This window comes from Hyla sarda, chromosome 1 (genome assembly GCF_029499605.1).
Source record: "Hyla sarda isolate aHylSar1 chromosome 1, aHylSar1.hap1, whole genome shotgun sequence".
In the NCBI taxonomy this organism is placed as follows: Eukaryota; Metazoa; Chordata; class Amphibia; order Anura; family Hylidae; genus Hyla; species Hyla sarda.
This window is the reverse complement of record NC_079189.1, coordinates 55,171,904-55,195,099: the sequence shown is the minus strand read 5'-3', so window position 1 is coordinate 55,195,099 and position 23,196 is coordinate 55,171,904. Positions and strand designations below refer to the sequence as shown.

Below are 23,196 nucleotides of genomic sequence, written 5' to 3'. Positions count from 1 at the left end.
TCCACACAGGCCCAGAGGATCCACCACCTGCCGTGACTGTAACAATAACCCCAAAAAATGTAATGCTTATGCCCAGTCTCCATTGCTGAGAGGGCAGAGATTACTGGTGGAGCAAGTTGTGGTGGCGGAGTGTGTGGTGCAGGGCAGATGTTGTTACCCTAGGGCAGTGTTTCAAAATTCCAGTTCTCAGGACTAGTGTTGAGCGGCATAGGCCATATTCGAATTCGCGAATATTCGCGAATATATGGACGAATATTCGTCATATATTCGCGAATATTCGCATATTCGTTATATTCTCGCTTTATTTTCGCATATGCGAACATTCGCGTATGCGAAAATTAACATATGTGAATATTAGAATATATTCAAAATTAGCACACGCGAAAATTCGCATATGCTAATTTTCGTATATGCGAATTTTCGCGCACGCCAGTCTCACACAGTAGTATTAGAGCCTTCTTTACACCACACAAGCTGGAAGCAGAGAGGGATGATCACTGTGATGTGTACTGTGAAAAAAAAAAAAAAACGAATATTCGTAATTACGAATATATAGCGCTATATTCGCGAAATTCGCGAATTCGCGAATATGCGATATTCGCGAATAATATTCGAATTGCGAATATTCGTGAGCAACACTACTCAGGACCCCCTAACAGGTCATGTTTTCAGGATTTCCTAAGTCTTTCACAGGTGACATAATTATGGTCAGTGAATCGGGCATCACCACAATTATATCACCTGTGAAAGACTAAGGAAATCCTGAAAACATGACCTGTTAGGGGGCCCTGAGAACTGGAATTGAGAAACACTGCCCTAGGGGCAGATGGCATTAACCCTTTGTATTTGTGATGTCAGGGCATGGTTTAGCCTATAACCACCCGAAGGTATACCGCTGGATCCTGGGCTAGGCACGGGGGCAATAAAGACTCCGACGCCAAGTTATGGATTACGGTAGCTTTGAGGGTAGACAGTTGGTAAAGTCTATACAGTTCAGCCAGGGCCCACGGAGGAGACCAGTGATGCAGAGACCTTAAGGGCTTGCTGGGACTTGTAGTAGAACTGGACAATTAAATGCAGACCACGCTGACTTGACAGATGACAGGGACTGACCTGACTCATAAAGCTGTGACTTTATCTTACTTGACTTGATGGTGGCTACAGGACTTGACTTTGAGGTCTCCAACGCTCTGGACAGACACACTAGACGACTGCACTGGACCTCAGCTTAGCAGAAGAGCAGAGCTCAAAGAGAAAGAAGCTCCACCCAGGGCTTATATGGGGGAGACTAGCAGGGAGCCCATTGGCCACTCTTGGGATCACCTGTTCACTGGTATCTCCTGGGTAACAATCACATGACATGTCACATGGTATAACTCTTAAAGCAACATTACATTTTACAACACTTTACATGGTAAAACATATTTACAATGGGGAAATAAGTGCAGGGGCCTTGGGGACACTGAAGGAGGCTGCCTGAAAGGACAGCAGGAGCACGGGGTAACACCTCCCGTATTGGGCCACCAAAAAGTTGTCTTCCAAAGGTTGTCAAAAAGAGGAAGACAAAAATAAAGATATCATGGCACATATATAAACAATGTTCTATTTTGTTTGTATTATTGGGCAATTTTATGCTTATACTTTTCTTCACAGACCTATAGGAACATTAGAAGGATTTAAATTTCCACATAGACCCATGCGCAATCTATATTTACATGTGGGATTTCTGTCAGGAGACCAATGTCCCATTTCTGAAAAGCAGAACAATGGGAATACTTTGTTCTTTGAAATATCTAAAGCTTCAGCTATTTATAGAATATCTTTACTAGAAAATAGGGCAGAACAGTAGTGGAAAAGTCAAACACAGCACAGAACCCGTATTACTACCATATACTGAAGCTCTCAGCAGGATGACGAATTGAGGTTGCTTTGTCTTTATATGCTGATCATCAGTAATGTCTTTCATATGCCTGTCTCTTGTTTACAGTCTCGACTTCAGTGGTCTGTGGCCATTGTAAAGAAGTTAGCCATGTGACATCTCGAGTTGCCAAGAAATAATGGGGACATAGTCAAAAACTAGGTTTTACTTACCGGTACTGGGCAGTCTAAGGTTGCACCAGAAGGTTGGGTTCACGCAATGTAAAATATATGGTGCGTGTTGTATTTCACAGGCAGATATCCCGCATAATGCTGTTGCATTTTTACAGATTACAGACGCATTTTCGCAGCAAACCAGTATGTCAAATAAAACACGCACCAATTTTTATGCAGTGTGATCATAGCCTAACAGTGACTCAGGCTATTTGAAAATCTTAAACTGTGTGCCCAGTCTACACCACCTATATATAGTTGTATAGTTAAAGGGGTACTTCACCCCTAGACATCCATAGGATAGGGTATAAGATGTCTGAACACGGGGGTCCTGCCACTGTGGACCCTGGCGATCTCCCTGCTTCACTCGGCGTTCATTTAGAGCGTCTGGTGTATCGCCGGATGCTTGTGACATCACGGCCACGCACCCTCAATGCAAGTCTATGGGAGGGGACGTGATGTCACGCCCCCTCTCATAGACTTGCATTGAGGGGGCATGGCCAAGACATCATGAGCAGGCCGTGACAGTGACGTCACGAGCCTCCGCATCGCCAGTCATCCGGCACGGAGGAATGTTTGCTCCGTGCATTGTATGCTTGGGGTGCCACAGCCGAGATCGAGGGGGTCCCAGCAATGAGACATCTTATCCTCTATCCTTTGGATAGGGGACAAGATGTCTAGGACGGAGTACCCCTTTAAGGACTGTTTTTTTGTTTGTTTGTTTTTTTGTGCTGAATTTTGAATATTTGGTGCAAACCCTGTCTCCATGTCCAGCCTTTTTCAAAGGTCTAGCCACTTAAAGGGTTACTCCGTTCCCCAGCGTCCAGAACTCAATGTCATGCCCCCTCCCATATACTTGCATTGAGGGGGCGGGGTGTGATGGGGCGGGCCGTGACATCACGAGGGGGCGGACGTGAACACAGAAGCCCGCACCCAGCATTCGGGACATTGTGTTCTGGACGCTGGGGAGCAGAGTAACCCTTAAAAAATATCAGCATACATGATGCTAACAAGCAAAGTTCTTTTGAAAATGTGTGCTGCACCACTTTTTCAACCAATCTGGAGCAGTTTATTGAAAAAAGCACAAATACAGGTTTTGAATGTTCTCCCCACTGTCTATTATCCAATAATCCTCTTTCGAAATCACATATTATACGCTTTAATAATATTTTAATATGAAAAAGTAGGCGTGCTTCAGAGTGGTGTCAAAAAGTGTTGGAAAACATTGTGTTGAGCATAACTTGTTTATTTTCAGCAATTTTTTTTTTTAAACATATTTTGACATGTATTTTCAGTATCATTTAATATAATTCATGTATAACTTGCATCAAAGTGATTCCATGCCATTTTTTTGTGTAGACCACTGAGGAAATTCAGCAGAGAGGCAGAGATGTGCATAGACATTTTGGGGGGCAGGGGCTCAAGTAGAAAAAAAAGGGCCCACCTGTTATAATGTACAAACCATGATGTGCGCATCCACTTTTCATTGTACTCTGTGTAATTATGGTTGTAGTTAAAGGACATGTTCATAAGCAATAATAGGTTATTGGTAAATAAGACCATAGTCGCTTCCAAATTTGGTTGTCTTCTGTTGGACCTTTGGGGCCTATAACTTTCCCAAAGGCTACTGGAGGTTCCCTAGTACTCCAGTAGGTCACTCTGGTATGTTCTGGAGACCTCTGATTTACTATATGCATATGACAGGCCATGTACTGATGAAATGTGTTCAACCCCGGTATGTTAACATCTCTGTCTCCTCCACAGGTCATCCTCATACTGACTAAGTACTATCACTCTGACATGGGGAAGGTCCTCGAGAGCTCTTTATGGAGGTAGGAAATATTACTACGGCTTCGTTGTGTAACTTGCTGAAATATTGACGCTTCCATGTGGGGCAAATGCTCCATATAATGCAATGTTGTGGCAAATAATTTTACATTTTGTTATTGAAGAATTTGTTATTCTGCGAATGAAATGAATACGAGGGCAATTCGGTTATGATATTTACGGAAATATGACTTGTCATTCATTGGCATCTGCTGTAATGGTTCATGATGGCAACTGGTAGATGGAATTTTGACTGTGGTGTTTGGTTGGCAATAATCTTATCCCTAACAATCTAAGGAATATTGGGGGAGATTTATAAAAACCTGTGCAGAGGAAGAGTGGTGCAGTTGCCCATAGCAACCAATCAGATTGCTTCTTTCATTTTCCACAGGCCTCTTTAGAGGCCTGTGGAAAATGAAAGAAGCGATCTGATTGGTTGCTATGGGCAACTGCACCACTCTTCCTCTGCACAGGTTTTGATAAATCTCCCCCATTGTGTTTTATATGGTATCAGACGTGCAAGATCATATACGTTTCACTATGCAAATGTTCCACAATTTCACTGTTATGAAGCTTTATACACATGGCCTTTATACACATGCATTATATATGGTAAAATCTGATGATAGGTTCACTTTAATAAAATAATTCCGAGCACCTGATGTGTCTGTTTTAGTAAATACCGTACTTTCGGTGTAACAATAATTCTGGAGTACCATTTATCAGAACTCTGCATTTCCTCTTTTATTCCTCCTGGAAATGTAGAAATTAAATTGACAATTGGGTGCTACTAATTGCCTCGTCTAAGGTGTTTTCCTACATTACTCCTATTTAGGATACGTTCACACGCACGGATTTTTTAGCGGGTTTTCCGCTGCGTATTTGAAAGTGGGCCGGCTCTTCTCGGCTTTCCGCAGCAGATTTTCTGCAGCAGAGTTTACGCCACAGTCCCTACTGACTTCAATGGGGCTTGTGGCGGATTTTCCACAGTGTACATTCCGCTGCGGAAAATCTGCTGCGGACAGCCGAGAAGAGCCCGCCCACTTTCAAATACGCAGCGAAAAACCCGCTAAAAAATCAGCACGTGTGAACGTACCCTTATACAGAGTGTAGACGCAGTCTCCATTGGGAAATGGTACCACCCTGTTTTCAGTGTAGTCATAAATTTCACACGAGTAGATCCCCAGCACGTATTACATTGTGGATCCACCGCTGAAGGACCGCTGTATGCTGCCTTTACATGTGCCTGCTTGGAATGGCAATACGAGCAGACACACTGCGATGTGCCATTTGCCTCGCGCATACACAGTATAATCGCACATCGCGGCAGCTCTCGGCCTAGTTCATAGAGCAAGGGGAGCGGCCGCGATTTGTGCGAGTACACCGCGCAGGCGCAGCGACTCGCGCATCTCTTTCGGCATATTGCCGCTCCGAGCAGGCACCTGTAAAGGCAGCATACAGCGGTCCTTCAATGGCAGATCCACATCGTAATACGCGCTGGGGATCTGCTCATGTGAACGTACCCTAAGGCCGGGTTCCCACTGCCCAGAATGTGCAAAATGTCTGCCCGGAAACACTTAGACTGAAAATGAAAGAAGCGATCTGGTTCGTTCCTATGGGCAACTCAGCAACTTTTTCTCTGGACAGATTTTGATAAATCTCCCCGTACGTCTTTACACGCAGCTGGGAAATGCGCCCTCTCATAGACGGAAATGCTTTTTCAAGTGGAATCCGCAGAAAGAATAAACATATTTATTCTTTCTTCTGATTCCTTTTGAAAAAGCATTTCCGTCTATGAGAGGGCGCATTTCCCAGCTGCGTGTAAAGACGTACGGGGAGATTTATCAAAATCTGTCCAGAGAAAAAGTTGCTGAGTTGCCCATAGCAACCAATCAGATCGCTTCTTTCATTTTTGAAAAGGCCTCTGAAAAATGAAAGAAGCGATCTGATTGGTTGCTATGGGCAACTCAGCAACTTTTCCTCTGGACAGGTTTCGATAAATCTCCCCCAGAATCCCATACCTTTATAACCTAAGGCCATGTTCACACGACGGAATTTTCGTGCAGAATTCTTATGTTCATTCTTATTCAGCTGCAGCAGAGTCCCATTGATTTCAACTGGATTCTGCTGCACTGTGCACACGGCGGAATTCCCGCGACAGATGTTTCGGACCCTGAAATCCCGATTCCGGTGTCCGCAGAAAGAATAGACTTGTCTGTTCTTTCTGCGGAGTCTGCATGGAAATGCATTGCCGTCTATGAGACGGCGCCTTCCCTAGCGGTCCTAGCGCCGGCGCTCCCATTAAGGGACAATATTGGGGATGTTCCGTGCAAACATTGCTGTATGAACATAGCCTAAGACTCTGCACTTGACCCTGACCCTGCAAACTTTAAGTATTTTTTTTACTTGTTTTTATTTATTTCCTTTTTAAGAAAACACTTTTATAACAACAATATCAACACACGGTTCAAGATAAATAAAAAATAAAATACAAATATTTACAAAAACGGATATTTACAAAAAAAGTCCTCTCTATAGGGCACTGTTTCCCGACCAGGGTGCCTCCAGCTGTTGCAAAACCACAACTCAAGCATGCCGGGACAGCCTCCGGCTGTCCCGGCATGCTGAGACATGTTATTTTGCAACAGCTGGAGGCACTCTGGTTGGAAAACACTGCTTTAGGAGTTTTAAAGGGGTACTCCGGTGGAAAACTTTTTTTTATTATTTTTTTTAAATCAACTGGTGCCAGAAAGTAAAACAGATTTGTTAATTACTTCTATTAAAAAATCTTAATCCTTCCAGTACTTATTAGCGGCTGTATACTACAGATGAAATTCTTTTCTTTTTGGATTTTTTTTCTGTGTTCTCTGCTGACACCTCTGTCCATGTCAGGAACTGTCCAGAGCAGGAGCAAATCCCTATAACAAACATATGCTGCTCTGGACAGTTCCTAAAATGGACAGCAGAGGGCAGCAGAGAGCACTGTGGTCATGACAGAAGAGAAATTCAAAAAGAAAAGCATTTCCTCTGTGGTTTACAGCCCCTAAAAAATACTGGAAGGACAACAAAAATACTGTAAAGACAACAAAATACTACCTGAGATGAAGATTTGGACACTTTTAACTGAAGCAAGATGGCGCAGGTTGCTTCTCAACTCCAGTTTAGGAACTGTCCAGAGCAGCATATGTTTGCTATGGGGATTTGCTCCTGCTCTGGACAGTTCCTGACATGGACAGAGGTGTCAGCAGAGAGCACTGTGGTTGTGACAGAAAAGAAATCCAAAAAGAAAAGAATTTCCTCTGTAGTATACAGCTGCTAATAAGTACTCGAAGGATTAAGATTTTTTAATAGAAGTAATTTGCAAATCTGTTTAACTTTCTGGCTCCAGTTGATTAAAAAAATGAAAGTTTTCCACCGGAGTACCCCTTTAAGTGTTATAAAAGTACCATATAATGTAGATCTCATATAGTTTTTTTTCTTCATTACTCCATATGATTATTTTTCCAGCCTTTCATGCAGAATATTAGCAGCAGATGTATTGACCTATTGACTAAACACAGTGGATTTATACAATGTGCGGCACTTATGGACTGGATTGGATGCACAGATGTAAAGACAGGAGATACCGGCGTGTTACAGGCTCAGACCTCCTGATCCCGATAACTTAGCGTTTCATCTCTTTGTGATCCTTCAGCTCTATTGACTCATAGCCGCAATGATTTTCATATGTGTGGAGAATTATGACAAGAGCAAACACATGTTATAGGCCGCTCGGCACGAAGGGAACCCATATAGCTGTTTTATGGATGCGTGACTATTGGTCTCGGTGGACCGCAGACTTTTTACATTGAAATGCTTTACTAAGTGAGATGTTATTTAGATGATATTGCTTTGTAAAGGTGACGTGACTGAGGGCTGCTAATGGAGACCTTTCTGCATTTTCCATCTGTGCCGCATGTGCTGTAGGCGGCTAAAAATGTCCATTAGAATATGCTGAGGCGGTGTGTTCCCACAATGTACCGCAGGCATTGTGATCTTCAGTATGGCATGGAAAGCAACAAGGGCACATAGTGACGTATTCCATTTAAAACGTTGGGATTGTACTTTGTCTATGCATGCAGAACTGATGTAATAGCTGATAGGATCCTGGACTGACAACAAGTGTGGTGTCCCAGTACCGGAGTGTGTCCTGTCAGGTAAACATTGCTTCAGGTGACTACGATAGGCCCTACTGCACACGTGATGCTGTGATATTCATTGTAATATTTGTTCTGTTAATTTATATTATGTTGCATTGTACCTTTAACCCCTTAAGGACTCAGGGTTTTTCCGTTTTTGCACTTTCGTTTTTTCCTCCTAACCTTTAAAAAATCATAACCCTTTCAATTTTCCACCTAAAAATCCATATTATGGCTTATTTTTTGCGTTGCCAATTCTACTTTGCAGTGACATTAGTCATTTTACCCAAAAATGCACGGCGAAACAGAAAAAAAAATCATTGTGCGACAAAATCGAAAAAAACGCCATTTTGTAACTTTTGGGGGCTTCCGTTTCTACGCAGTGCATATTTCGGTAAAAATTACACCTTATCATTATTCTGTAGGTCCATACGGTTAAAATGATACCCTACTTATATAGGTTTGATTTTGTTGCACTTCTGGAAAAAATCATAACTACATGCAGGAAAATTTATTCGTTTAAAAATGTCATCTTCTGACCCCTATAACTTTTTTATTTTTCCACGTACGGGGCGGTATGAGGACTCATTTTTTGCGCCGTGATCTGAAGTTTTTATTGGTATGATTTTTGTTTTGATCTGACTTTTTGATCACTTTTTATTCATTTTTTAATGTTATAAAAAGTTACCAAAATACGCTTTTTTGGACTTTGGAATTTTTTTGCGCGTACGCCATTGACCGTACGGCTTAATTAATTATATATTTTTATAGTTCGGACATTTACGCAAGTGGCGATACCACATATGTTTATTTTTATTTTTTTTTACACTGTTTTATTTTTCTTATGGGAAAAGGGGGGTGATTCAAACTTTTATTAGGGAAGGGGTTAAATGACCTTTATTAACACTTTTTTTTTACTTTTTTTTTGCAGTGTTATAGGTCCCATAGGGACCTATAACACTGCACACACTGATCTCTCATCCTGATCACAGGCGTGTATTAACACGCCTGTGATCAGCATTATCGGCGCTTGACTGCTCCTGCCTGGATCTCAGGCACGGAGCAGTCATTCGTCGATCGGACACCGAGGAGGCAGGTAAGAGCCCTCCCGGTATCCGATCAGCTGTTCGGGACACCGCGATTTCACCGCGGCGGTCCCGAACAGCCCGACTGAGCAGCCGGGATACTTTCAGTTTCACTTTAGAAGCGGCGGTCAGCTTTGACCGCCGCTTCTAAAGGGTTAATACCGCACATCGCCGCGATCGGCGATGTGTGGTATTAGCCGCGGGTCCCGGCCGTTGATTAGCGCCGGGACCCACGCGATATGATGCGGGATCGCGGCGCGATCCCGCTTCATATCGCGGGAGCCGGCGCAGGACGTAAATATACGTCCTGCGTCGTTAAGGGGTTAAAGGGGTACTCCGGTGGAAAACTTTTTTTTTTTAAATCAACTGGTGCCAGAAAGTTAAACAGATTTGTAAATTACTTCTATTAAAAAATCTTAATCCTTCGAGTACTTATTAGCAGATGTATACTACAGAGGAAATTCTTTTCTTTTTGGATTCCTTTTCTGTCATGACCACAGTGCTCTCTGCTGACACCTCTGTCCATGTCAGGAACTGTCCAGAGCAGGAGCAAATCCCCATGGCAAACATATGCTGCTCTGGACAGATCCTAAACTGGAGTTGAGAAGCAACCTGCGCCATCTTGCTTCAGTTAAAAGTGCCCAAATCTTCATCTCAGGTAGTTTTTTGTTGTCTTTACAACAAAAAACTACCTGAGATGAAGATTTGGGCACTTTTCCCTGAAGCAAGATGGCGCAGGTTGCTTCTCAACTCCAGTACGCATGCGCGAATACTCTTTCCCTCTATTGGCTATACTCTATACAAGGGTCAGTACCCACGCTCCGGGAAATATGACACTATGACATATGGTGCTCTGTTGGGTAAGTGCAATACTGTACTTATCTATGTAAATAAGAAGTAAAGAATATGGAACACATCGGCACTGTTATGCACATCTAAAAAACACGTTGTTATTATTATATCACATCTGCACTATATTACGATGTGGATATTTTGTTTGTATGTATACACATTGGATCTATTTATATGTATGCACAATATGTAAATATGTATATGTTTATTTATACACTGTATGCTCATTACTGCATTAAGTAATTATGTAATTAACCGCACATATAAGGCTGCACAGGGATCCATTCAGTTGAGCTTGAGAACAGCGACGAGAGGTCGCTGAAACGTCGCTTCTTTTGTACACTGGGATTATGCAATAAACCTCCACCTTTTTTGCACCAATTTTTCTGTGTACTGCTGCTCTCTTGTTTTCTCTAGATAGATAGATAGATAGATAGATATGAGATAGATAGATATTAGATAGATAGATAGATATGAGATAGATAGATAGATAGATATGAGATAGATAGATATGAGATAGATAGATATGAGATAGATAGATATGAGATAGATAGATAGATAGATAGATAGATAGATATGAGATAGATAGATATGAGATAGATAGATATGAGATAGATAGATAGATATGAGATGGATAGATGATAGATAGATATGAGATAGATAGATAGACCGATAGATAGATATGAGATAGATAGATAGATAGATATTAGATAGATAGATAGATAGACAGATCGATAGAGAACTAGATAGATAGATAGATAGATACAAAGTCCAAAGAATCACAGTACCAGACAGACACAGGATCTGGTGCAAAAGCTGGAGTCTTTTATTTATCCCATACAAAATGTCACCATTTCGGCAGCAGAAGCCTTTGTCAAGCAACTTTGTATTTGCACCTTGGTTGGCCATCTGGCTGAACACTTGCACAGAGGCTTCTACCTGATGCTGTCTTCATCCTTCTCCAAATAGATAGATATCCAAACGATGTAGAGCAGCACTCCTGAATGAAGGAGGTGAATAGGTGCAAGCAGCTGCAAAACCCGGTAATAGGCACTGTATTTGTATGCTGGAAAATGGCCGCAGTTGGCGACCAAAACGTTGCACCTATTTGGATGGAATAAATTTCACCCTTTTTCACCATCTATATTGGAGTGCTGCAGTAATATCTTCCTTTAGATAGATAGATAGATATTAGATAAATAGATAGATAGATGATAGATAGATAGATAGATAGATAGATGATAGATAGATAGATAGATAGATAGATATATAGATATGAGATAGATATGAGATAGATAGATAGATATGAGATAGATAGATATGAGATAGATATATAGATATGAGATAAATAGATAGATAGATGATAGATAGATAGATAGATAGATAGGAGATAGACAGATAGATAGATATGAGATAGATATATATGAGATATATAGATAGATACTAGATAGATATGAGATAGATAGATAGATAAATATGAGGTAGATAGATAGATAATAGATGGATATGAGATAGATAGATAGATAATAGAGAGATATGAGATAGATAGATAGATAGATAATAGAGAGATATGAGATAGATAGATAGATGTTAGTTTTGTATCTATTCTTTCTCTGAGGCGGATATCTCTGGACTTCTAATTGATGATGCTGTAATGATCTTTGCATAAGGAGTCTCTTGAGTTCTCTACTTAAATATTTAATTATATAACGCTATTAATATTGACCTTTCCGTGGTCTCTCGAACTAATGTGAGAACATCCGGAAAAAGAGATAATTTAACACCTTCATTTCTTTTCCAAGTCATTTCCAGGATGCTACTTAGACCCTCCTTAATCGTTTTTCATTGACTACTTCTGATTATTAATGTAGCTAGATATATCAGAGAAGTTTTGTTGTGTTTTCCACTAAAAAGTGCAAAAAATTAACTCTGCTAAATGTCTTAAAGGTAGCACGCTCCTCCAAACAGTAAACCAGCAAATTTGCTCATTTACTGTAATACCTTGCTTGGCTGAGTGCTATGCGCCAACCCAGCAAGGAAGGAGTTAATAATTGCTAGTTAACTCCTTGGTGGGTAGGGTGTATACATTATACTGCTAAATGGCTCTAAATGGCTTTATAATACAGTTAAGAGAGTGATGCTTACCATCTTGATGCTGGTCCGGACCTCTTCTTGTGTAGCTCCACCTCTAGCGATTAAGGGGGGGGGGGTTAACAAGAAGAGACCTGGACCAGTGACTAGATGGTAAGTATCACTCTCTTCACATTTATACATTATACAGCCACATAATGAATGTATAATGTATACACCCCCCTCAAGGAGTTAACTAGTGCTGTTCTACTTAACTCCTTCCTTGCTGGACTGAGCTGTACTCACAGCTGTCAGCTGTGGGCACAGCTCTGTCCCAGTATTGCCCTATCATGTTTGATAGTTCGGTGAGTTGCAAGCTCCCCAAAGTTCAGATCAAATTCAGGTTGGGGGTGGTGGGAGGCTACGCTTGTTCAGTATTAGTCCTAACTGATCCCATTGGCTTAAAGGGTTTGTCTGGTTTTCCGCAGTATTTTTTTCTTCGCTAAAGTCCCATACTTTTAATGGACTTAGTGAACAGAACTCTTCTGGTTGAAGCTGAATGGTGATATCACCTTAGCCTAATCTTTTTGGGTTGATTAGTTGCTCCTACTGTAGTTTACCACTATTTTGTTCTTCAATGTATCAGAAAGCAGCTGTCAATGCACAACTCCCTGCAGAGCTTGTGCTTATACAGGACAGCCAATCAGAATAAGCAGAGCTGTAGTTTAAAGCATGGTAAAAGGATAGACCCCCGGCCCAAGCCTCTGATGAGACAGGAGATGGATTTCAGACTACAAAAGAGCTGACTTGTTGGTTGTAACCTACATTTACTTTCTAAGCCCTGAAGTGCACTCAGGGTGGCGGGATTCGTAAAACGACGTTCTAATAAATTCTCCCTCTGTAATGACTGAGATGTTTATTTTAACAGTGTAGAAATGTGTACATTTTCGATACAAGACACATCTAATAAAAGTTTCCACCTCTCATCACCCCGATGGCACGTCCGCCCCCTTATTCTGGGAATGTAATTAAGTTCTATTAATAGATAAATAAAAGATAAAACATCATATTCACTGCCCGCTTGTACTTCTGGATCCCCGCCAGACACCGAAAGAATTCTCATTATACAAAAGGTACAATGGCCAGTCAATGTTGGATTACTTTTGGCAACAAGACTATGGCATTGAGGTATTTTAACACATTTAATTGCTTTACTCTCATAATAAAAAGTACTTAAAGTTACATTGTGGGTTTCACCATTAAATCTGACACCAGACACTTTCTAAAATTAAAATATTGCATGAAGGCGCTCGCTGCAAGAACGCAACACTCACTTTTTTAATTGAATTTCTCCAAAGAGCTGGTTAATTTAAGGATGTTCCAGCGCGTCTGACATACTGTGCAGGAAATTCACAGATATCCAACCTGCACACAAGTCTAATTGCAAGTTAAACCAATTAGGCCTCGTGTAATATGGTAATGTAAATCAGTTTATGGAGCCTTTTCTTTTCTGCTTCGTGCCTTTTGTAACGCACATTCGATAGCATTTTGCTGTTTTAAAGAGTTTATGTAAGAGTTTAAGTAATTTACTTACTGGCTCCAAAAAGCGCATTTTTCGCTTCAGCGGCATATCACATGACCTGTAACATCTTGAGTTTACCTGCTCCAGTGACATCCTGTATACCGCAGCTCATAAACCAGGTATAAAGTGGAAAAAGTCATGACATCACATGTCACATGACTGGGGTAGTATGTAATAAGTAAAAAAGAAACAAATTCATTGGATAAACTTTAAAAAAAAAAATTTTTTTATTTGATGCGACCTGGAAACCATCATCAAGGAGATAGGCTGTTTCGTGGAAATCCCATTAGATCATAGTTGAGGAACCAATTAAATCTCTCTCTCTCTCTCTCTCTCTCTCTCTCTCTCTCTCCAAACTACAGAGCGTTAGGCCGGTCTATTGTGCGCCTAATTTATCAAAAGTTGCACGGTTCTTGATAAATTCTGTGCACAGACTTCGGGATCTATCCTTTAGACATTATTTAAACCTGCTCCAGCATGGTCTGACATTTCGGCGTACTTTCAGCCGATGCGACTTGTCGCTGAAAAGTCGCTTTTGATAAATTCAGCACCAATGCATTTTTCCATCTAAAATAGACTAAAATGCATCATGTTCTAAAAATCCTCTAAAACAAAAGTCGCAAAAAAGTCGCACATATTTAGACTGCGACTTTCTGTGCAACAAATTTAGACAGGAAAAACCAGTCTAAATCTATATATATAAAACTCAACGTGTGTGTGTATGTATGTATGTATGTGTATGTATGTGTGTATGTATGTGTGTGTGTATGTGTGTGTGTATGTATGTGTGTATGTATGTGTGTGTGTATGTGTGTGTGTATGTATGTGTGTATGTATGTGTGTGTGTATGTATGTATGTATGTGTGTGTATGTATGTGTGTATGTATGTATGTGTGTATGTTCCAGCATCACATCCAAACGGCTAAAGATATTAACATGAAACTTGGCACACATGCTACTTATATGTCAACAACAAACATAGGATAGGTAATTTAACCCTTACTCACCCCATTTGCCAGGGTCAGGGTTTTTGTTTAAAGTCCCATACAAGTCTATGGAAAATATATGTTACAGCATAACTTCCAAACGGCTGGAGATATTTCGATAATACTTGGTCACATGTTACTTATATGTCCACTTAAAATATAGGATCGTTAATTTAACCCTTAACTACCCCCATTTGGGAGGGTTGGGGCTTTTGTTTAAAGTCCCATGCAAATCAATGGAAAATGTATGTTCCCACATTACTTCCGTATGGCTGGAGATATTTCAATACCTGGTACACATATTACGGGTCAGGATATGAGGTCGACATAGGAGGTCGGGATAGGAGGACGGGATAGGAGGACGGGATAGGAGGTCGAGATAGGAGGACGGGATAGGAGGACGGGAAAGGAGGTCAGGATTGGAGGACGGGAAAGGAGGTCGGGATAGGAGGTCGCGATAGGAGGTCAGGATATGACAACAATATATGAGGACGGGATATGAAGTCAAAAGCTTCCTCTGTTGATTTTCCTCCCCAACAATGATTAGGAAGGAAAAACTGGCAACGCCACATAAAATTAGACTAAGGCTGTGTTCACCCAATATAAAACTAGCTGGATACTTTATTTTACATGCACATTTTCAGCCGTAGTCGTGCAGTTGTTGATTGCAGCCTAAAATGCACGCGCAAAAAATATGCGGCTGATTTTTATGTTGTGTTAACATAGCCTAAGGCTATATTTACATTTGTACAGGAACTCCATTTGGGGAGCAAAGTTGCAGAGTCCATTTAATGAGCCAAACCAGAATGCACAAAAAAATGCTGCAAATAGTCAAATTTAGTCTGGGTATATCCTGCTAAACAAATGGACACCTGACAGAAACCAAATGGACCTCAATAAAGGGGTACTCCACCCCTATACATCTTATCCCCTATTCAAATCTCCCTGCTGCACCAAAATAACTTGGAAAAACCTGACAAAAAACTAGTGGGTTGTAGCTTAGTAAATGAGGGCCAGTGTCTCAATAAAGTAAAATGGAGCCACCCTCACCTGATGTCCAAAGGAGCAGCTAACCCTGGTATGTGTACAGGGCAGTATAATACATTAAGCAAACAACTTCAGCAGCAAGTTGTTTGCAAATTTTTCTCACAGCGACCATTACAAGAGAACTAAAGTATTACATGTTGTCATTCAGTTGGGTCAGACAACCCCAACAGAGCTAATTTCTTCAAAAAACAGTACACACCAGTCCTCAGATTAAGTGTGGTATTGCAGCTCAGTTCCATTGAAGTGAATAGAGCCAAGTTGTAATACCACACCCAACCTGAGGACAGGGGCAGTGCTGTTTGTGGAAGAAATGAACTCTGTTTTGCTATCCCTGGATAACCCCTTTAATTTGCTGACTGCTTCCATGTATAATTCCAATCTAACCGTAAATGTCCCATTAGCATTAACCCAGACCTTCGGAGGCTTTTTATCTTTTCCTATCCTGTTTCATTATATTTGTAAATCATATTGGATAAGAGGATGTACCCGAAGGCCCTCCCATCATCCATTTATATGAGTTCTTTGACAATCTGGAGCTCAGTTTACCAGAAGTTAAATGTTTAATTGCTGCTTCTAATGTGTCTTCTTGATGTACGGGCTGAGCAGGGGATTGCAAGCGGTTGCTAAAAGCTTCTGTTATACTACGGTATTTGTTCTATGTGCAGTCAGATGGATCTGCGACTAAGAGGATTCAGCCTTCTTCATACATCGGCTATGAAGGATAGGAAAAATAAAATACATTTGAGATAAAAGCAAAAAAATATTCAGCCGACTACTTGTTTTGTTCCAGAAAGAAAATGTAGTTTTTTCCGTGCTGTAGTTTAGTGCGGTAATATATCATTGCTGACAAGAAATATTACTTGTAAAGTGTAATTTCACCTTAAAAGTAAAATAAATACAGCACAATTTGTATCAGGGAGTGCAATACCAACCCTATCTGTGCTTAAAGGGATACTCCGGTACTAGGCATCTTATCGCCTATCCCCTATCTCTTGCCCGACACCCCGGATTACCGGGGTGCCGGGCAGAAGATTGCGGGGGTCCCAGCGGCCGTACCCCTGCGATCAGACATTTATCCCCTATCCTGTGTTCATTCTTTTGGTGGAATTCCGCATTGACTGTATTGCCATAAATGGAGATGCATGTTTGTGCGGTCCTAGTGCTGATTGATTTTCAGCAGGGACTGCTGCACACGGAATGTCCACTTGGATAAATTCTGTAGTGTAAATGGGTCCTTAGGGTATAAAAGCAAACTGTGACTTCCCTGGAGCTGATGGTGGTGGCTAAACTTTAAGAATACCTGTCACCAAACTAAACTTTTAATATATTGTTCCTTATGTAATTATAAGGCACTTTGCTATTTACTTGCTGTTAAAATTCTCAACCTTTATGTGTTTTTAATGTGATTGAAAAAACAGCCACTAGGTGGCTCTGTTCTGTTCCCTGCGCAAGTCAAATAGTTAGTTTGGTCTCCTCTTGGCCTGGCAGGAGACTAAACTCAGGAAGTGCGTGCAAGGCATGCTGAGGAACAGCTCTCACAGGCTTCAGTGACGTCGCGCCTGCTGGGGAATTCCCACTTCCTCCTGCCGGGAGCTCATACAATGTGAGAAAGGGGAAAGGTATGATACAGAGCCTTTTAAAGCTTGGACATTTTTTTTTAAGGGCAGGAGGGGTGTTAGGAGTAGTTAGGGAACATAATCTAAGTTAGTTTAGAAAATATGGTTTAATGACAGGTACTCTTTAATAAAACAACCACTTTATTATTCCTCAGCCTAGTGTCAAGGAGGTGAGGCCGAGCTGCTCAAGTGCCACAGCCTGGCCCGCCTCTTTGCTTACCTCCTATATCCTTTTTAATTGCTGTAGAAGGCTCAGTTTACAATCAGGGAGGGGCTGGGAGGTGAAGGTGGACAAAGAGGCATGCCAGGCTGTGACACTTGAGCAGCTCAGCCCTCCTCCAGGACACTTGGCTGAGAAATGCAAAGGCAATTGTATAAGTTTGGCAACCACCATCATTTCCAGGAAAGGTACAGTTTGTATTGATACCATAACAGCTATCCAATGGTATCTGTAGCTCTTACCAGCAAATACAGCTGACAGATTAAGCCCCTTATCTAAACTCTGTCCATGAAAAACACCCAACCCCGGTGGGTATAAATGCACAATATGCCCACTATTCTTTATAATATTTTCAGTGCCTGTGCGGAGTCAGCACATTATGAATGTATGCACGTCGCACTGTAAAGTCATCACAGAAGCCATTAGCCACCTGGCTACTGCAAACGTTGGCAAAGACTGGCTCATTAAACAGATGTGATGGCCCCCGCCCCCCCGCCCACTTTATATAAATCCCCATCATTATTTTCGGAGGAAATAAACATTCGCTGCGGACTGATAAATCGTGTGTGTGCAGAATCCTCAGCACTGTCTGCAAAGCATCATGGACCGCCTGAAATATGACAAGCCCGTCTTGCGGTTTTTCTTTTCTGCACCACTGGGTAAATCAAGTACGATTTTGTGTATTAGGCCTACAGCATTTCTTTCTTTGACCTGCTACATATGCAGCTCTCCAATAAATCAATCTCTGGGCGGTATTATACGAGGAGATGGCAGTCGCTCACTGTGGTTGTACAGTTCAATGATTCCGAGTCAAACTACCAGTAATTAGCTGCTATGCAGAATGCCACTAGATAAAGTGAGTACAGATGGTTTCCTCCTGCCCACTCCATTGCCCAAAGCCAACGCAGCAGAACAAGCCAATATATTTACCCTTCTATGTTGCTGTTGGTGCATTGTTTACTTACACACTTGGACCCCCCCCCCAAAAAAAAAAAAAAAAAACAGAGCACCAATAACAAATTACAAATGAAACATTATCTTTATTAAGAATACAAAAAAACGTTTAAAAAAATGCATACAAGAAGGGCAGGTGTTAACACTAAAGGAAGACAATGCAGAGATACATATTAACAAGGTGGACACATGTAAGGTGTATAACAATCCAGAGAGCAGCATATGTACCCTAATGCATGTTTCACTATGAAGCCAGATCCCACCCCCTGACTTTAACGTATGTTGGTGATCTCCTGTTTTTGGGTCGTCCATGTTAGTTGTCGTGTTCCATTACTTTGGTGTTACCAACTTACACACTTGCTAAAGACTAGAGATCTTATATCTGTATGTAGACTTTTGCAAACAATCATTTTTGTATTACTCTTCTACAACTAAAGTATAAATGAAAGACTTTGCAAATAGCCTTATACAGTTTTATGAGTGCAGCTGTGTAGTCTTGTTCTGCTTGCAAACGCTCTTATTTCTGACCCCTACTTTTTGTAATCTACCAATTGTATCTTCTTTAGAAGGGGGAAACTTTTTTTTGTTTAAGCTGTTTATGACCAGATCTAAATAGACATTTGGTATGGTCATTATGATATGGCATTTCAAGTTGTATTTTAAAGGGTACCTTTCATGAAAAAAAACGTTTGATATACTATAGATTAATGTATGCAGAATAACTTTCCAATAGCATGTTGTTAAAAAATATGCTTCTTTCTATTTAATTTTCCACTTTAAAAAAATAACCACTAGGGGTCTCCCTACCAGTCCTCTTTTTATAGATTTCAGACTCACGCTGGAGTCCTAAATCTCAGACTGCAGCCTGGGACACAGACAAGCTCAGCACTGCTCCCTGCCAGGGAGCAGTGCTGAGCTTGTCTGTGTCCAGGCTGCAGTCTGAGATTTAGGACTCCAGCATGAGTCTGAAATCTATAAAAAAAAAAAAGGCTTGTGGCTAGGACTGGTAGGAAGACCCCTAGTGGTCATTTTTTCAAAGTGGAAAATTAAATAGAAAGAAGCATATTTTTTAACAACATGCTATTGGAAAGTTATTCCGCATACATTAATCTCTAATATAGCAAAAGTTGTTTGATGAAAGGTACCCTTTAATGTCACTTAAAGGGAGTTATCTATCTCAATAACTTTCAGAAAGAATTTAGTAGATAGTACATTGCACATTCATGGCTACTTCTCCTTTATGTGCAGCAATAAAGAGTCTGGTGTTCCAGGTTCTAGAAGCTGGATTGGGGCCCCCACCAAATTTAATTTCATAGAGGCCTCCACTAGACTCCATCTGGCCCTAGTTTAGCATAAGAGGGCATTAAGTTACACATGTTACACTTAAAGAGAGTATTCAGATTTTTGAGGGTTCCTATAAAAATAAAGGCATACTCACCTACCTGTATACCCCCAGCTCCTGGTATGACATCATCCAGTTTCCCTCTCATCGCTCTCCTTCCTACTTCTGAGATAGACTTATCTTAGTAGAAACTGCTTGGTCAGCCAATCTCTGGACACAATGGAGTCCCATCTCTGTGATTGGCTAAGAGGGCATTTTCTACTAAGACATGTCTATCTCACAAGTAGAAAGGAGAGTGAACAGTTGGTAACCAGGTCTGTAAACATACCAAACCCTTTCTTAAGTATGTAAGGTATAAACCTTACATGCATAACCATGTATATACTTTCCCTGTTATCCTCGGATAATGCACTAGGAGAACACTCTGTGTTTTGTTTTTTTCTTTCTATTTTTTCAGTATAATCAACTTAAAAGATCATTCAGGAGAGGAGCAATAAGGGCTGGAGACTAAGCCCATTGTGAAGATTTTCTGGTCGATTTGACTAAAAATTGGATACAGTAGCCAGCACTATTTGAGAAAACAAGGATATTGCATTGGAGTAACTGAGTACATTTTTAAATAAAGACCTTTAAGTATGGAGAAAACTTTTTCTTCTAGAGTAAGTACAACACAAGAATTAAAATCAGTCTGTTAGATAGTTTTGAGACACTAAACCACCAGCATTTATATGCACAGCTGTGGTTTAGGGTACCAAAACTACTGCTATCCTGTTTAAATTTACTTTTTCCTTACCAAGAACAGAGTCCCCAACTTCTTCCCCCCCAGATTCTGGCACTCACCAACTGTGCCGATGAGAGTATTTACGCATGCATACTGAAGCAAGGTGTATTCCCCCCAGTGAGGTAAATGAAGTGTTATAGTGGCGGGTTCGGACTCCAGTTATGTAAGCTCATACTGGTAGTTTAGTGTCCAAAACTAGCTGACAGGTTCTCTTTAGAAATGCCTTCCAAGATGTCCATAGACTTTAACAATACAGTTGTATAGCGGATCCAACCTTTGTACAGGCATACCATAAACCAGAAGAGAATCTGAAAACAAAATGAAAATACTTGAAGTTTACTATGTCCTGGATATTTTAAAGGCGTTATCTTGACATATAACCTTTCCATATTTTTTTTTTAAATAAAAGACGTACTTACATATCTGGTCTGTCTCCCCCAGATGCAAGTGTCACTTCGTCTGGTTGCCAACTGTTCACTCTCCTTTTTTCTTCTGAGACAGACATGTCTTAGTAGAAAATGCCCTCTTAGCCAATCACAGAGATGGGACACCATTGTGGCCAGAGATTGGCTGACCAAGCAGTTTCTATAAGATGAGTCTATATCAGAAGTAGAAAGGAGAGTGATGAGAGGGGAAGTAGCTCCTTTGGCTCTTTAACAGTTGGACGTACATAAAAACAAACTCTTGTGTATTGAGTATTTGGTCTTCCTCTTTTTCTTTTGGTTGATAAAATACAAATTCTTTTCCATCCTTTTTTTTTATTTTTTTTTACCAAACTCTGAAGGTCATTTCAAGAGCTCAGATATTGAAATGGTCGATATAAGGTCGGCTCGGAATAAAAATCTGATTAAAAATGCAAGGGCTGGAGATTACTGTGGCCAGAGATTGATTTTCAGCTGCTTTCTCCCTAAAATAATATTTCGGAGGATAGTGTGTTCAATTATTTGTGGATAACCGGACTGAGCTGTCATGGACTGATGATTTAGGATTTTTTTTTTCTTCTTTATCTGTTCTCTTTACCACATGCTGTAATGCCTGTTTTCTAAAATTCCTCCAAAATCAATTTATATGACACAATTTCATCTGGCAAAGGAATGTTAGATAGGATTAGAATCTTGACATAACTTGGAAGTGGCACAAAAGGAACAGCTGCAAGGAATGTAGAGTCACACAGAGTTCTGAGCTCCACGCTACTCATGTGAATCACAACTGCTCCAACCTCCTCAAAACAATATGGCTTCCGGCGCTACGATTTTTAGGGGAAATCATGCTGTTATTTAATGAAGCAGTGACACATTAAAGACTGGAAAAAGAAACATTAAGAGAAAATCCATGTAGCGAAAGTATTCCACATTCTGACAGCTTCATTTGAACATGTAATAAAATAGCATTAATAGGGTTATAATGTTACATTTGATTATAGTATAGGAATTTACAAATAATGGAATACTATAAAATGCACTATAAACACTATAATGCCAGAGTACAATACAATGTAGCTTTCTTCATTGGGAACTTTGCAATATTACGTTTCTTGGAGGCGTTGCAGGGAAATGTGGATTTCCAACTATTGTTGGATTCAGTATAGGTGTTCTCTTGGCATCCCAGAAGCAGGACGCATGATCAGGTTATCATTGGCGGTCCCTCTTCCAAAAAAAAAATTATTGGTCAAAGAAGGCTCCTATAAGATGAAAGTATTGCGAGGACGATTCCTGAAATTTCAGAAATTTAAGCTAACTATGGAAAAAAATTTTTTTTCACTGGACCCCTTGCTCACCGGGGTCCACTATGCCCCAGGGTTGAATGCTTCTCTCCTCCTATATCAGGGAATCTTCCCTGTATGATAGACACACAGGACCCCCACGCATGCACGGTCATTGTAATTGCGCTGTCATTGCAATTTCAGACATTTAAGGCAGCGAGCAAGCTCTGTTCCTCTAGTTATAACAACGCAGGCGCAGTCACAGAGCTTAGGAATCAATCTCATAACATATCCAGCTACAGAGTCCCCATCAGAATTGTAGAGTAGTAAGGGCAATCCCTTTGGCATACCAAAATTCTCTGGTCCAGATGGGCCCAAGGCTCTCCATTGCATCTTGCAGACAGCCATGGATGACAGTAGGTCTAGCAGTGGGCTTTTAAAGGCAATCTGTGAGCACTATATAATGCTCAGAGCTGCAGACACAAGCCAAAAGGGACAACAAACAAAATGTACCTATATGTCTCTTAGCTGATGGCTGTTTCTAAAGTTAAAAAATCCTGTTTTTCTGTTAAGAACAAGAAAAGCCATAGAGGATGGACTAAACTCCAGCATGCATGCCTCCTCCCTCCCCCACCCCTTCCTGCCCTGCATGATTAATGTACAAGGCTGAGTGCTGAGCCAATTTACAATAGAGGGAACATAAAATATGTTATATTTATTGTTACGCCGAGCGCTCCGGGTCCCCGCTCCTCCCCGGAGCGCTCGCTTCTCTCTCGCTACCGCAGCGCTCCGGGCAGCTCCACTGACCCGGTGCGCTGCGATACCGTCTCCAGCCGGGATGCGATTCGCGATGCGGGTAGCGC

At 41.0% G+C, this 23,196-nt stretch overlaps 1 protein-coding gene across 2 annotated transcripts in view; it reads left to right on the top strand.

The window, feature by feature from the left end:
- The window catches only part of SORCS2 (sortilin related VPS10 domain containing receptor 2), a 1,056,376-nt gene that overhangs the window by 337,704 nt on the left and 695,476 nt on the right, over positions 1–23,196 (top strand). For both annotated transcript variants that reach the window (XM_056555055.1, XM_056555057.1), the window contains exon 2: positions 3,856–3,923. In XM_056555055.1, the coding sequence (XP_056411030.1) occupies positions 3,856–3,923 (68 nt within the window). The remainder of the gene's footprint in view (positions 1–3,855; positions 3,924–23,196) is intronic.